A 14,405-nucleotide genomic window follows, 5' to 3' on the forward strand; every position below is an offset into this window, starting at 1 on the left:
CCAGGAATGGGAACACAACCGTACTGCCGTATGGACCGGGAAGCGACGGGAAGAGTTGGATCTATCCAACTTTTCATACCGTAGACGGGCGTAGACGGGGACGCAAACGTACAAAACAGCTGCATTTTGAGTGTGAACAGGAGACGGCGTCGTGCGCCGACTACTCCCGATTCGTACATGGACATTTTTTGCATTTCGAACACGGCGCTTCCCATGATAACTCGCAGAATGGCTAACACGTATTGAGTTGAATTTTAAGCAAGATAAGGTCTGATGTGACGTATGGTATTTAGGGATAGTTCAGGAGCGTGACAGACGAACTGTTTTATCATTTCCTGGAGCTATTATTTGTAGGGCTCAAACGATTAGTCCGATTAACCGGTTTCAGACCGGTTACGAAGAATTAACGGTTAACCGATAAAGATAACGGTTGCACAGTAACTTTTCAGTCAATTTTTCAAGTATCAGGTCGTTGCAAAGTGTGCACTTTCGCGGGCTGTCGCACGGGTACGCAATTTCTGGGCTGTCAACTCGGTCATATCTGGTCACTTGCTGTGAGAGTATGTATGAATGAGCATGCAAGAGAATGCACAAGTGCGCGTTGTACTGAACAGGGTACATTTTTGAATGAGTATAGTCAAATATACGGTTAAAAAAGAGTCCGCAGGATTGCCGTGGCTTATAGGTTATAACCGGTTAACCGACCGTTAGCTTAGCAGTTAATCGTCAGGGGTAAAACCGTGACCGTTTGAGCCCTAATTATTTGAATGGCACACCTTTCGAAACTACTTTTTTGGTCTTCATGCAAAACTGGTATTGTGAACATGATTCCGCTTCATTCAAGGAGAAATAATTGAAAAGAAGTCCCGAAAAACAAGAAATTAAGTCCAAAAGTCACCCTGCTGTGTTGCCACACCTGCCGACATGTCAGTAGCCTGCCGATTTTTGAGGCATGTCACGACCTGCAGACAATTGACCTTCTCCTGCCGACAACAGCCATGAAAGTGTTCAAGTTTGACCTTATGCATGGTTTAGGAGTCGTGATCCAGATTTTTGACTTTTACTGCGCATCACGAGTGTTTCCATAGCTCTCTCCTGAGGCGCTAAGCGAAATCATCATGTCTCGGGGAAAAATCGGCAAACTCAGCCTGAGTGTCACACAAAACCATAATTTTTTTTCTTCTTATCAGTGCCGCATGTGTGTGTATCGAGGTTGCTATAGGGGAGGGAGGGGGGGGGGGGGGGGGGGGGGGGTCCGGGGGCAAAGCCCCCGGATGATGCATTTTATTTTTTCATGCTACTGATATTTGGCTAGAATGATGTGGCAACACTGCCCTGTCACGGATCGTGCCTTATGACTGGCGCCGTTCGCTGTTGAACGACGCAACGACTACAGCATGTTGTGTCGTACAAATCGTACAAGATTTTACAGCTCACCCCAGCCTTCCCGACAGGCCCTTACGTCCCGTACCGTCAGCGTTGCGTCGAATGTGAACTAGGCTTGACGGATTCGGAGCGTGCCACGAATGAAGAGGCTTCCATTCGTGAAAACGAGCTCACCGCAGGGACTCTGATGAATCCTCGAACCAGGTGACGAATCAGCATTCGTTTCGTATCCGTACGTGTGGTGCGAAAGGTCCCTACTGTAAAGAGATAAACTATCCGGCGCGCAAATTTTGCGTTTTCAAGAATTCGGCTGGTTCACGATGCATGAGAAACTTTCGCGGCGCGCAAATTTTGCGTTTTCAAGAATTCGGCTGGTTCACGATGAGAAACTTTCGCGATTTGATCTACTCAGTCGTACTGTCTGTAATCAATGACGGAGCAATTTGTGGCGATTTATATTCGCAAATGTGTGGTGGTCGCGAAAATACTCTAATTTCAGAAATTTTCGGTGTTCAATATTTTCGGTATGAGGTATTAGTGTTTGTTCGGTGTATTGAAATTTTAGGTATGAAACAGACGCACCGAAAGTACCGAAAATAAAAGTACACCGAAAATTTGTGAAATTATAGTAGCGAAATTTAATCTCTAGCGAAAGTTTCTCATTTTACAGTATCCTTACCAAAAAATGCAGTGATTCTTGAATGCAGTGATTCTTGCACTTTCTTGCAAAAAAACAAGCTGGAAAATTCTGAGCCAAACCAGAGTTACGGGAATTTGAGTGCATGCCACTTCTACATCAGCATTGTTTTCACGAGACAAACATAGTTCGCACGATAAGTTTACTACTCAGTCTGTGAATACACCCATAAAGTGACACACGTTAGTTACAGATTTTGGTGTGGGTAAAAATATTTACAAGCCAAGGTGCAACAGAGAGAATGTGTTTGGAGCAGCCTAAATCTCAAGAATCCTTGCAGTGCAGTTACAGTGAAGAGGCAGTAAAGTTAAAGGTGACGTTTAGTAGGAGAGTTCGAACATATAGTAACGGCAAGCGATTTTGAATAGCAGCCGGTAGAGCAGAACAGTATAGATTATGGACAGTAAATTCATCCAAACATGGCTAGTGAATGTTGTGTTTCTTTCGCTTCAAGCCACGGGTTGTTACGTATTTGGTGTACCTTGATGCTTCCAGCAGGCCCAACATGATGAGCTCCTTTTCTGGTTTCTCCATCTCTGCAAAATTGAGAGATGTTTGCTGCAGTGTTCCTGCATCAAATTTTCCGAGACAGATTTTGTTGCATCCACAGCTGGGAGTAGCATTCACGGCTGCTTGTGCAGCGCCACCACTCGCCACTGCAGCAGGCTTAGTAACCTGTGCTCCACCAAAGTAACACATCGCTGCTGCTTCGGCGCTGATATCTTCTTCGACATCGCGATCACTGTCATCATCGTCATCGTCGGAGGAACGAACTACCAAATGATTATCAACAGTAGATCACACACGCTCGGCGGAACTTCCACTTCGTGTCCAAAAATATTATCATCTAAGTTGAGAAGAGCCTCGTGGAGATCACCGTCCATGGCGAAGGGCGGAACGAACGACATCTCACTAATAACTTACTTAGTACAAGAAAGCCCGCGAGTTTATCTTCCCAAACAACAAGCAACAGAGCTAGAGAGAACCTCGACAACACCTCTCTCTCTCAAATCCGACAAAATTTCACAACCCCTTCACTGATTTCCTTCAAATAAAGACGAACGGAAAGCTTGGGATATTCTCTTTTATTTGTGCCCCAAAAATTATCAAATCGACAAGATCTACATAGAAAACGAGGAAAAACTAAGCGAATTTAAAAAAAATTCAAAATGTTCATAGGTAACGGACGGAACTTTCCAAACGCGTTTTTTTCAACTGCAGTGCGCGGTCCAGTAGCACACGTTTGCCACCACAGACGTCATTTAGTATTTTTAAGCCCCCATCCGGTACCAAACACCCATCCTTTCTCCATGTAGAACGAAATAATTATCAAAGTCGCAACACAGTCTCTTTCTCTCTTTCTCTTTCTCTCTCTCTCTCTCTCTCTCTCTCTCTCTCTCTCTCTCTCTCTCTCTCTCTCTCTCTCTCTCTCTCTCTCTCTCTCTCCATGATTGCTTGTCCAAAGCGCGTATTCTGAGCCCACTCAGATTGGTCATGGTCTTCAGTGGCATGTCGCTTGCAGCAGCGCTTGCCTTGACTACCGTGGCCAGGTTCGATTTTGGGCGTCCACACACCGGTGCATCTCGACGGAAGTAGTTGTCCATTGCCTGCTGTGGCGGGGCGTCTGAGGGCATCCTCAGAACAATACCCAGCATCCAGAAACGGCAGACGGCAACGGTGTGCGAGAGAGGCTGTGTGTGTGCTCTGGAATATAGGTCGTAGGGAGTAAGCACCAACCAAATTTTAAATGTCATAGATGTTGGTGTGAGGAGTGCAGACCCACTAGAAGACCGGCTGGTTTAGTTCACCACACTCCAGAAGTCATGCAAGTAGTGTCTTGTCAGTAGCACTCTCATATGGCCTGTGTTACACTGGATCAAAGGTTTTCATGACCCAACATGTACTTTTCACTTTGCCCCTTTCTTTGTTGTTGTTGCAGGCATCATGGACAGGAACAGTGCTCATCAGTACGTCTTGGCATTGGGTCAGTAGCTTCTACCTAAATGTTACCGTATTACCACTGTTGGATCGGCCCGTTCTTCACTCTAAATTGAAAATAGAAATAGGCACTCATATCTCTCTTATCCGGACCTCAAAGTTCCCATCCTGGTATCTCGGTCTACCAGGCACCCTGTGGGTGCGTTTTAGTAGAAGTATCACTACTTGGTCCGCGTCAGCAATATTGTCGCTTATCTTTCAGCTTTGTTTTTATGCCGCCAATGCTCACCTGGCAGCCTATTCATCCCAATTTTGGTTAGTAAGTAAGTGTACTCCTTTACAGTTAATTGGGAAATCAAGGCCTGGCACGAGGGAAGCATGGGATTAGCGAATGGGATTTTCAGTCTTTGACCACTTTGGTGGGTCTGATCTAATCACCTCCCACCGCTTTGCAGCAGCATCTGTGCCTTGATCCTTGGGGTGGTGGCGTTCCTACGGATGCGGAACACTTCCAGCCGAGTCTCACGCGAACCGTGAATTTTTTGTTTGTGGACAGTGCCCGGTCTAGGACCGAAAAAATACAAAAGTTGAAAAATGAGTAGGGTGGTGTGCTATCGGAGTAAAGTGTGTGTGTGGGGGGGGGGGGCATCAGATTAGGGGGCACTAGGCCCCTTACTCCTGTTGGCTAGAACCCTGATAGTGAAGGCGAGGTGGCTGGAGGGGGGGGGGGGGGGGGCATGTGCATCACATCACGGACATTATCAGCACAATGCCAGGTGATGGAAAGAGGGAAGGATGGATGGATTCTGTGCACCCAGAGTAACATAACTATGAGCTTTTAAAACGCTCCGAGTTATTGTACTAGTATTTTGTGCGATGCCATTATCATTATTAAAGACTCATCGCTGGGCACAGCAACCAATGCCGGCATATATTCAAAAATACCAAGTGGACTTTAAAGAAGCAGGAATAATTTAAAAGCATATTGACAGCAAACACACCTGGCGAAATGGCGATAAATACACGCCTGGCCACACGCCCTCTTTAAGCTGCAATGTTACAGTCTGGCATGTTGGCGCGTGTGTTTTACCGCCATATGAGTCAGCCATAAGTGGAGCTGCAGTGCAGTCTTCAATTTTATTCTTCAATTTTATATCGACAGCGTTCAGAGCATTGGAAGACCAGCCAGCGAAACCCATAATGATGTCCCAGGGCAGATGTGACACCCAAAACTACAGCACTGAAACAATGCAAGTGCGAATTGTAACAGGAAAGGCAAGAGTAAACAGCAATATGTGTGTGAATAATAAGTGACTTGCAAATCAAATAGGAGAAAGTGCTAGTACGACTCTGAACAGCATAATATTTCACCTAGAACAATAACGGCTGCGCTTGGCCACACTTAAAGGGGAAGTTAAGGCAAAAATTAAAATTTCACCAGTTGTAGTCTTCGGGGTGCTGAGTCGAATGGTCTTGGTCCGAGAAAGCTGAGACGCTCCCTTCCTACTTGAATCTAGGGGTGAAACGGTTCGGGTAAGGAACCGGTTTTGGAACCGCCAGCTGAAAAGAATCGGGTACCCGTTCCGTCAAATTTCGAACCGAAACTCGAAAAATCTCGTTCTCATACAATTACATGTACACGTCAAGTCTACTCAAGATTTTAAATGTCTTACCTTACGATCCCCACTCTTCCAAAGAGTTCTCTGGTCATTACATGTATCTTCTCCGATGTCTCATTGATCTTGTTCGTGAAAATGTTTTTTTTCTAAAAAATAATTGTTGCGAACGCATTTTGTCGGTCTGGAGAAAAGAGTGCATGGAACCGATACCTGAACCGTGGGAAACAATGCTGGCATTCGGGGTACCCGAACATGAAAAACATGGAACCGTTTCACCCCTACTTGAATCCCAATCGAACTCGCGCACTTCCACCGAAACTGGGTGACTGCGCCCTACTAGATGGGGATTTGTATGCAAAATGTCACTAAAAGCGCCATTGCGTTCTTATAAAAGCACGGATGACCGCGATTGGCCCATATGTTGTACTCTTTTGGACGCTGAGTCGACTGGTTTTGGTCCGAAAAGGCTGCGATGCAGCGTTCCTCCTTTATTCCCAATCGAACATGGTTGAAGAAGTGGTCACGTGCTCTTGGGTGCCCCAATCACCTGGTCACCACGCCAGCAGGCGACAACTTTCACACCAAGGTTCAACTCGAGTGACAGGACTGCACCCAAAAAAGGTCAAACAGGCTAGTAAGTTGTACCCTGCAGGCACGGTGACCAGGTGACTGGTGTACGCAGCAGCACGTGACCACTTGTTCGACCATGTTCGATTGGGAATAAAGGAGGAACGCTGCTTCGCAGCCTTTTCGGACCAAAACCAGTCGACTCAGCGTCCAAAAGACTACAACATATGGGCCAATCGCGGTCATCCGTGCTTTTATAAGAACGCAATGGCGCTTTTAGTGACATTTTGCATACAAATCCCCATCTAGTAGGGCGCAGTCACCCAGTTTCGGTGGAAGTGCGCGAGTTCGATTGGGATTCAAGTAGGAAGGGAGCGTCTCAGCTTCCTCGGACCAAGACCATTCGACTCAGCACCCCGAAGACTACAACTGGTGAAATTTTAATTTTTGCCTTAACTTCCCCTTTAACACAACATGTCACTTGAACAATTTCAACGTAATAATGCTATCCTTTTGTACGCATAAATTGGGTTTGTACAGACGCTGATAAATGGCATCCAACACACCTTAACTGCAAACCATATCCATGAAGACCACGGCACAATACAGTGAAGCAAGAATCAGAATACGAATTGTAACAATCAGGACTTGCTGCAAGATGACTGTACACTGAAGATGTTCTACTACGACACTTGTGTACAGCACAATGACTCTCACCACCACTATTCTGACCATTCTCCTACTCGCTCTCCCACTCCTCACTGGATTCATCACCATCCACCTCCTCTGCCGATTCCATGTTCGCTCTGTCCATCAGGGACTGCTCCACCTGGTTTGACTTGGCCGAAGACATCATGCGGCTGTCTGGTCCCTCAATGGTTCGTCTGCGTGTGCTCGATGTGTAACACGTGTTGTTGTTGGCTGTTGATCGTCTTGGTCTGTTAATGGTTGCATTGTATGGTTGGTTGGCTGTGGTTGTTAAGGTCTCCATTGTTAGTGGTGGTGTGGTAGCTGGTGACACATAAAGTACTTGTTGCAGCTGTGATGGTGTTGTCTTCGTTTTTCGTGGCCGGCCACGGGCAGGCTCCACCGCAGGCGGAAGATCAGGGGAAGGCAACGGCATTGGGAACGTAAGTGGCACCGCCTCAGCCAGAGTTCCCTGAGTTACTGGCGAAGGATCCACTGAGGCCAGCAGCAGAGGCGGTGACACAACTCCGTCCGTGCTCCGTCACACCTGTCCTCCTCCGCCAGCAACACCAGTGAGGCAAGCACTGTCGGCCAACTATAACAGGTGTTACACATCGAGCACACACGGGCGACCCATTGAAGGGGAAGTATACCACAAAATCAAATGTTCGCCAGTTGTAGTCTTCGGGGTGCTGAGTCGAATGGTCTTAGTCCGAGGAAGCTGAGACACTCTCTTCCTCCTTTATCCCCAATCGAACTCGCGCACTTCCACCGAAACTGGTTGACTGCGCCCTACTAGATGGGGATTTGTATGCAAGATGTCACTAAAAGCGCCATTTTGTTCTTATAAAAGCACGGATGACCGCGATTGGTCCATATGTTGTAGTCTTTTGGACGCTGAGTTGACTGGTTTTGGTCCGAGAAGGCTGCGATGCAGCGTTCATCCCCTATTCCCAATCGAACACGGGTGAGTGAGTGGTCACGTGCTCATGCGTACACCAGTCAACTGGTCACCGTGCCTGCAGGCTACAACTTTTACAGTGTTCCTGTCACTCGAGTTGAACCCTTGAACCTTGGTGTGAGCCTGCAGGCTCGGTGACCAGGTGACTGGTGTACGCATGAGCACGTGACCACTTACTCAACCGTGTTCGATTGGGAATAAGGGCCGAACGCTGCATCGCAGCCTTTTCGGACCAAACCAGTCGACTCGGCGTCTCAAACACTACAACATAAGGGCTAATCACGGTCCTCCCAGAACGATATTTTTAAATTTATTTTGGCCACTCGAAGGGCAAACGAAACAGTGCTTTTGTGACATTTTGCATACCAATCCCCATCTAGTAGGGCGCAGTCACCCAGTTTCGGTGGAAGTGAGTGACTTCTATTAGGAATGAAGGCGGAAGGGAGCGTCTCAGCTTCCTCGGACCAAGACCATTCGACTCAGCACCCCGAAGACTAGTGAAAATTTGATTATAGGGTATACTTCCCATTCAAGGGACCAGGCAGCATGTCTTCGGCCAAGTCAAACCAGGTGGAGCAGTCCGGGACGGACAGAGCGAACATGGAATCGGCAGAGGAGGTGGGTGGTGATGAATCCAGTGAGGAGTCGGAGAGCGAGTAGGAGAATGGTCAGGAGAGTGGCTGTGAGAGTCATTGTGCTGTACACAAGTTTCGTAGTAGAAAATCTTCAGTGTACAGTCATCTTGTGGCTAGTCCTGATTGTTACAATTCCTATTCTGATTCTTGCTTCACTGTATTGTGCCATGGTCGCCATGGAAATGGTTTACAGTTAAACATGTTGGAAGCCACTTGTCAACATCTGTATAAACCCAATTTGTGCGTACAGAGGGATAGTATTGTTACATTGAACTTGTTCAAGTGACAGGTTGTGTTTAGTAGAGGGTTTACGCTTCACGTTTTTTCAATTTCGAACGTGAGATCTCACGGCCCAAGTGGCGCATCTTACGTTGCAACGTGAGACTTCAACGCGACAGAGGGCCATGTCATGGTGAGAAAAATGCGATTCGACGCACGTTTTTTTCTCAAGTCCGAAATTGAGAAAACAGGAAGCGTAAACTCTCTATTGTGGCCAAGCGCGGCCGTTATTACCATTATGTTCATTTCAGGGATGACCCAGAGGCTAGTAGCCTATCATTGTTCTGGGTGAAATGTTTTGATGTTTGTATTAGCGCTTTGTCCTATTTGATTTCTAAGTTAATTTTTAACACACACATTGCTGTTTGCTCTTGCCTTTCCTTGTACACTTTACACTTGCATTATTTCAGTGCTGCAGTTTTAGGTGTCTTATTTCTTACTTTGGTTATTCTTATTAGTTCAATTATGTTGCCATGTCCTTTAGACTACAATGAAGATTCCTGATGAGTGTTATACGAAAACTTGTTTGAATCCTAATCGTTCTCTTCACTATTTCTTCATTGTTTTATTGCACATTGTCTCCACCATTTTACACTGCATGAATACAGTATACAGTCAACTTTGCGTATAACGACACTCGGTGGGGCATCAAAACAGTGTCCTTATTCGCGAAGTGTCGTTATACCCGAAGTCGCATTATATGTATTACAGTTGGAAGGGACTTTGCTCTGGGCACGGAAATGCTGTCGTTATTCGCGAATTGTCGTTATATCCGCAGTCGTTATTAGCGAAGTAGACTGTACACAAATGTCGATTCAGCTCGTCTTATCGATTGCGATACTTAATTTTTTTGTCTCCTCGCCGTTTTTTCTAATGCTAGTATCAAAAATCAAAACCATTTTCTGTTCTCTATATGATTCGTGTTTTCGAAAGTATTGTGTCCTTACCGTTGTGTGGGCTTGTGTTAATGCAGTATATCAAAATGGATGACATCAGATATAGCACAGAGAAGCTTGGTAAAGTTCCTCTGTGATCGCATCGGCTATGAAGAAATGTGTTCTTTGGCCGATGTAGCCCTTGGGACAGAAGGGCTCTTGAACTCTGGCCAGAGGAAGGTCGACAATGGTTTTTCTATATCACAGGATCGTGAACCAAAGAACTGGCTCGCTACAATGATCAATTTATGGGCGAAACAAGGACCTGGAAACGAATCAGTACTGGAGTGCATTAATCTGCTGGGACTGGAGAATGGCGACACTATATGTGAAGAGCTCAAGCGATTGTTTGGGGTAAGACATGGATTTGTGGCTGTGGAAGCAAGGTATGGAGTAAGAATGAGGTGGGGGGGGGGGGGGGGGATCAGCATGTGGGCACAGGACATGACTAGCCACATGGATAGTCACGTGACAAAGTCAGTTGACCTTCCGTGTGCATGCATTATTTTACTTATATTGGTGAATTGTCACATGACCATACATAACTTGCCACAGGCTAAACATTCATTGGTTTGAATTGCTTGTTTCATCATCATTAATTTCCATGAAAATGTAAAGAGAAGGTCTTCCATGCACAAAACAATCAAAGAGAATCAAATGTAAATGTGATGTGGAGAAAAGAGCTTCATGGGAGTGATGAATAGTATTGACAAAGCGGATTTTTGAGCGTGGAAGCAACAACATAATTATAATCAAAATGAATGAAAAAGGTTTCCTTATCGATTTTTAGACATAGTCATGTGGGAAATTGTCTGAACATTGACAACGAGCTAGGGAGAACATTTAATATACGTGCAGGGGGGCGTAGAGATGTGAAGTGTGACAAATTAATGAGATGGAGTGTGCTTGTTACCGGCACATGTGTGGGAAGTAAAAGGACGGATAGGTAACGAAGGAAAACAAGTGAGTTGACACTGTGGTAATGCTTAGCAGTGCATGTGTCTGCATGTGCGTGAATGCTATGTGAACAATGTAAACTTTGTGACGTTTTCTAGGTTATGATGAAAGATGGATCATGCGGCAATTTGAGCAACATGTATGTTATTGGGGGGGGGGGGGGGGGGGCGTGCGTGTTTTCCTAACCACCCATGGCATTGTTTGTGTTTGTGCTTGCTCGTCTTGTCTCTTCTTTGTTTGTGCTGCATTCTTGGTAATGGTCAGCTCGATGAAGACATGAGGTTAGTTGAGCTCTATTAGAGATAAGCAATCATGTTCTGCATAAATTGTACGGCTTGCTTGTTCACTAACGTTGAGACGGATATAGCCAGTGATGCTTTGAACCCCGCTGAAGCACAAGTAATCACTTGTAGCACAGTCAGCGAGTACATCTCAGTATAGGTGTGCTGCTCTTGAGATAGAGAAAAAGAAGAAAAGAAAGATCCGCGGTTCGCGTGAGACTCGGATGGAGATAGAATTTTCCGCATCCGCTGGGACGCCCCCACCCTCAAAGATCAAGGCGCAGATGCAGCTCCTAAAGCGGTGGGAGGTGAGTAGATCAGACCCATCACCAAAGTGGCCAAAGACTGAAAATCCCGTTTGTTCTTGAGATACTCCTTACAATAAAAAAGCCAACGAGCTACGAAAGTCCCAACAATTCTTCCAACTCTGGGCAGCTTATCATATTGTAATGCGTACTGTTCCGTGCGATGAATCTGATGACTTCGGCATGCCCCCAGAGTAGGTGATCAGCTGAAAATTGGCAGAAATGAAAACGACAGGGTGCGTAGTGTCTGTAACACTGATTTTAATGGCCTTGGGCCAAAGAAGCTGCAAAAAGCGGTTCTCCAATCCAGCGCACATCTGTTTAAGGAAGATGGGTTTGGGTTAAAGGTTTGCTGGAATCAGCAAAAAAGGCGCCCAGGACAGTACGTTGCTCATGCCGGAGCGCACAAGAAAATACAAGTCATGATGTTGACTTGCAAAAGAAACTTTCGTTTGAAAACTCGAATTTCGACAAATGAACTTAAACCCCGAACTGAATTTCGGATTGCAAAACTGACTAGTGTTGCGAGCGTTTGCGGAAGAAGTTCAAGTCGGAAAATCCATCAGCTTCAAAGGCTATCTGTACAGGGGTATAGCTTGCACATCTGTGTTGTGGTGACCATGTACCAGAGCCCGTCTGTGGTGACCATGATGCACCACAGGCAACCTCACAGGTGCCATTTTTCCTATTTTGACTATGTAGTACCTATGACGGCCATTTTTTCTGGTGCGGTTACTGGACTACGCTGACTACACACGATCGAGCTATGCGCCTGCTGTAGGTCGGTGATGCAGCTCCAGGTTAAGACTACAGTAGTCAGGACTTGCAAATTGTCGAACATTGTGAACCAGCAGATCTAGAAGTAAAACTTAGTTTAAATCCGAGCGTAGCTGGTGCGGTATGATCGATTTGCCATGCTGCTGCTGCTGCTGCTGCTGAGGTGTTGGTTGTCAAATGCATGCCGCATTTTTCGAAGTATAAGCCGCACTGGAGTATAAGCCGCACTGGAGTATAAGCCGCACCCCCCCCCATTTTTTTGCCACGAAATACAGACATCTACTCAATTTTTCATCGTTACTTTGATCATCGGACTATAATCCTCACTCCCATTCTTTTCTTTTGGGTGAATTCTGAGTGTTTAAAGTTGTTGTTTGTTTGTATTCTTTATTTAGAGTGGGAAGTCCAAAACAGGCCCTAGCCTAATAACAATGGTCCCACTAGTGAGGGAATGCTGTATATCTGTGCATAAGGATCTGTGAGTGTAACAGCAACTAGTAGGGAAAGCTAAAGTGCGGCTTATACTCAAGAAAATGGGGTACCTTTGGTTATCGTGTAGTATGAATTACAGTCAACTTCGCTTATAACGACACTCGGCGGGGCATCAGAAAAGTATCCTTATTCGCGAAGTGTCGTTATCCCCGAAGTCTCATTATATGTATTACAGTTGGATGGGACTTTGCTCTGGGCATGGAAATGCTGTCGTTATTCGCGAATTGTCGTTATATCCGCAGTCGTTATTAGCGAAGTTCACTGTATGTCTGTACAATAGCCTTTTCCCTGTCTGTAATTCTCTCATCTGATGTTATTTGGGGACTATAACAAGCCACAGCCTCCCATACATTTCCTCGTTTCTGATGATGATCATACACCGAAACGTAGAAAGAGTAACATAATTTTTGAGTAAAGAGTAGGAGGCAGTACAATTTGAGGTGTGGCTGTTAGCTAACGACGTAATTGGCGAGGCATGTCGTCGCTAAAAAAAAAGGTTCACATACCGGGCGGGTCAAAAACCACCTTTCCGCTTCCGTGGGAAGCCACCACCCCATGATCGGGCCTCAGATTCGGCTCATAAACGGTAAGGGAAGATCAAATCCACAAACCAGAGGCCAAAGGCCGAAATCCCATTTGGTACATCCAAGTTTTCCTTGTGCCCGGCCACAAGTTCCCAATTCACTGTGGGTTGCAGCACGGCTGGAAAAAATCCTTCCACTTACCAGCAGAACTTGAGCCCGGTGCCTCTTGTTTCTCAATCATGGTATTAGACCAACCCACTGTGCCTGTCTACGGGTCAGCGCTATGTAGCTAGTATTTCTTTCATGGGGAGTCGATCACCTAACGAATGTTCCTTTCCTCGCCGAGAGCTAGCTGGCCTCCAAACTCCGTCAGGGTCAGCCTGGGGTACCGACAGTCCTTTGACTAGCTGCCCGCAGGACTCCCTGAAATCCTTCAGCTTCAGCTCGGCGAGAAAAAATCTCTTTCTCCTCCGCCATGAGCTGATACATACAAACTAAATGAAAAACTATGCACTTGACTCGAGCTGGCTTGCACGCCTTTCACGAACCCAAAACATCTTTTCGGGATTGGTCTATTGAGCGATTTGTTCGAGGTGCTCAGCAAGTCGCCAGTCGCCAGTTTGATGTCTAAAAACTGCAAGGTAACTTTGATCGGTGTGCGAACAAAGTGGGTTTGGCTGCGCCGTGTTGTGAGCAGTAGTGATATGACCCCTCATTCTCGTACCTTGTTTCAGTGCGTATTTTAGTCAATTTTCAGTTTTTTATAATTTGCACAAAATCCAAAGAACCAAACAGTCATAACGGGTGAATGAGGTCTATCCAGGGATGAAATCGGAAATTTGGCCATGTCCGGTGATATTTGGTCGTTACAGACACTCTTAGATATTTATTTAGAAACGAAAACTAGTCGTTTTTGGGGGGGGGGGGGGAGCGCCTGTTCGTTTCTCGAAAAGTATCGATGCACAGTTTGTATGTACAATAATTATATGTGTGGGCACGTCCAGAAAAAAAAGAAAAACATCGATACTATGCGTCGTTTGTATGTGTTCGTTCCGGAGGGAGGGGGGAGGGGGTTGAAGAGAAACGACTAGTTTTCGTTTCTAAATAAATATCGGTATTTACGGATGGCACCTTATACAAAAGAGAAAGGACATAAATTAATCCTTGGCTCTCCATCCTAGTCCATTACAGACACTCTTGTTAATAATATTATTATCCTGCTTGGCTGTTGAAAGCTATACATGGCAGTGTCGCCAACCGCCAACCGTAATTGTCTGTATTTTACGGAAAAACGAAGTTTTGTCCGCAGTACGGATTTCAAACGAATTATCCCAAAGACGATCATGTATGTTCGACTATTAAAAA

The 14,405-nt window shown here is 45.8% G+C and overlaps 1 protein-coding gene across 3 annotated transcripts in view; it reads left to right on the forward strand.

Annotated features, from left to right (window-relative positions):
- Positions 1-14,405, forward strand: part of LOC135808556 (uncharacterized) — a 128,773-nt gene that overhangs the window by 94,080 nt on the left and 20,288 nt on the right. For 2 of the 3 annotated variants that reach the window (XM_065321766.1, XM_065321767.1), the window contains exons 5-6: positions 4,023-4,050; positions 9,743-10,058. In XM_065321766.1, the coding sequence (XP_065177838.1) occupies positions 4,023-4,050; positions 9,743-10,058 (344 nt within the window). Of the gene's footprint in view, positions 1-4,022; positions 4,051-9,742; positions 10,059-10,925; positions 10,943-14,405 lie in introns of all 3 variants that reach the window. The other variant, XM_065321768.1, reaches the window with a different exon arrangement.

Source organism: Sycon ciliatum, chromosome 2, assembly GCF_964019385.1.
Source record: "Sycon ciliatum chromosome 2, ocSycCili1.1, whole genome shotgun sequence".
NCBI classification, from domain to species: Eukaryota; Metazoa; Porifera; class Calcarea; order Leucosolenida; family Sycettidae; genus Sycon; species Sycon ciliatum.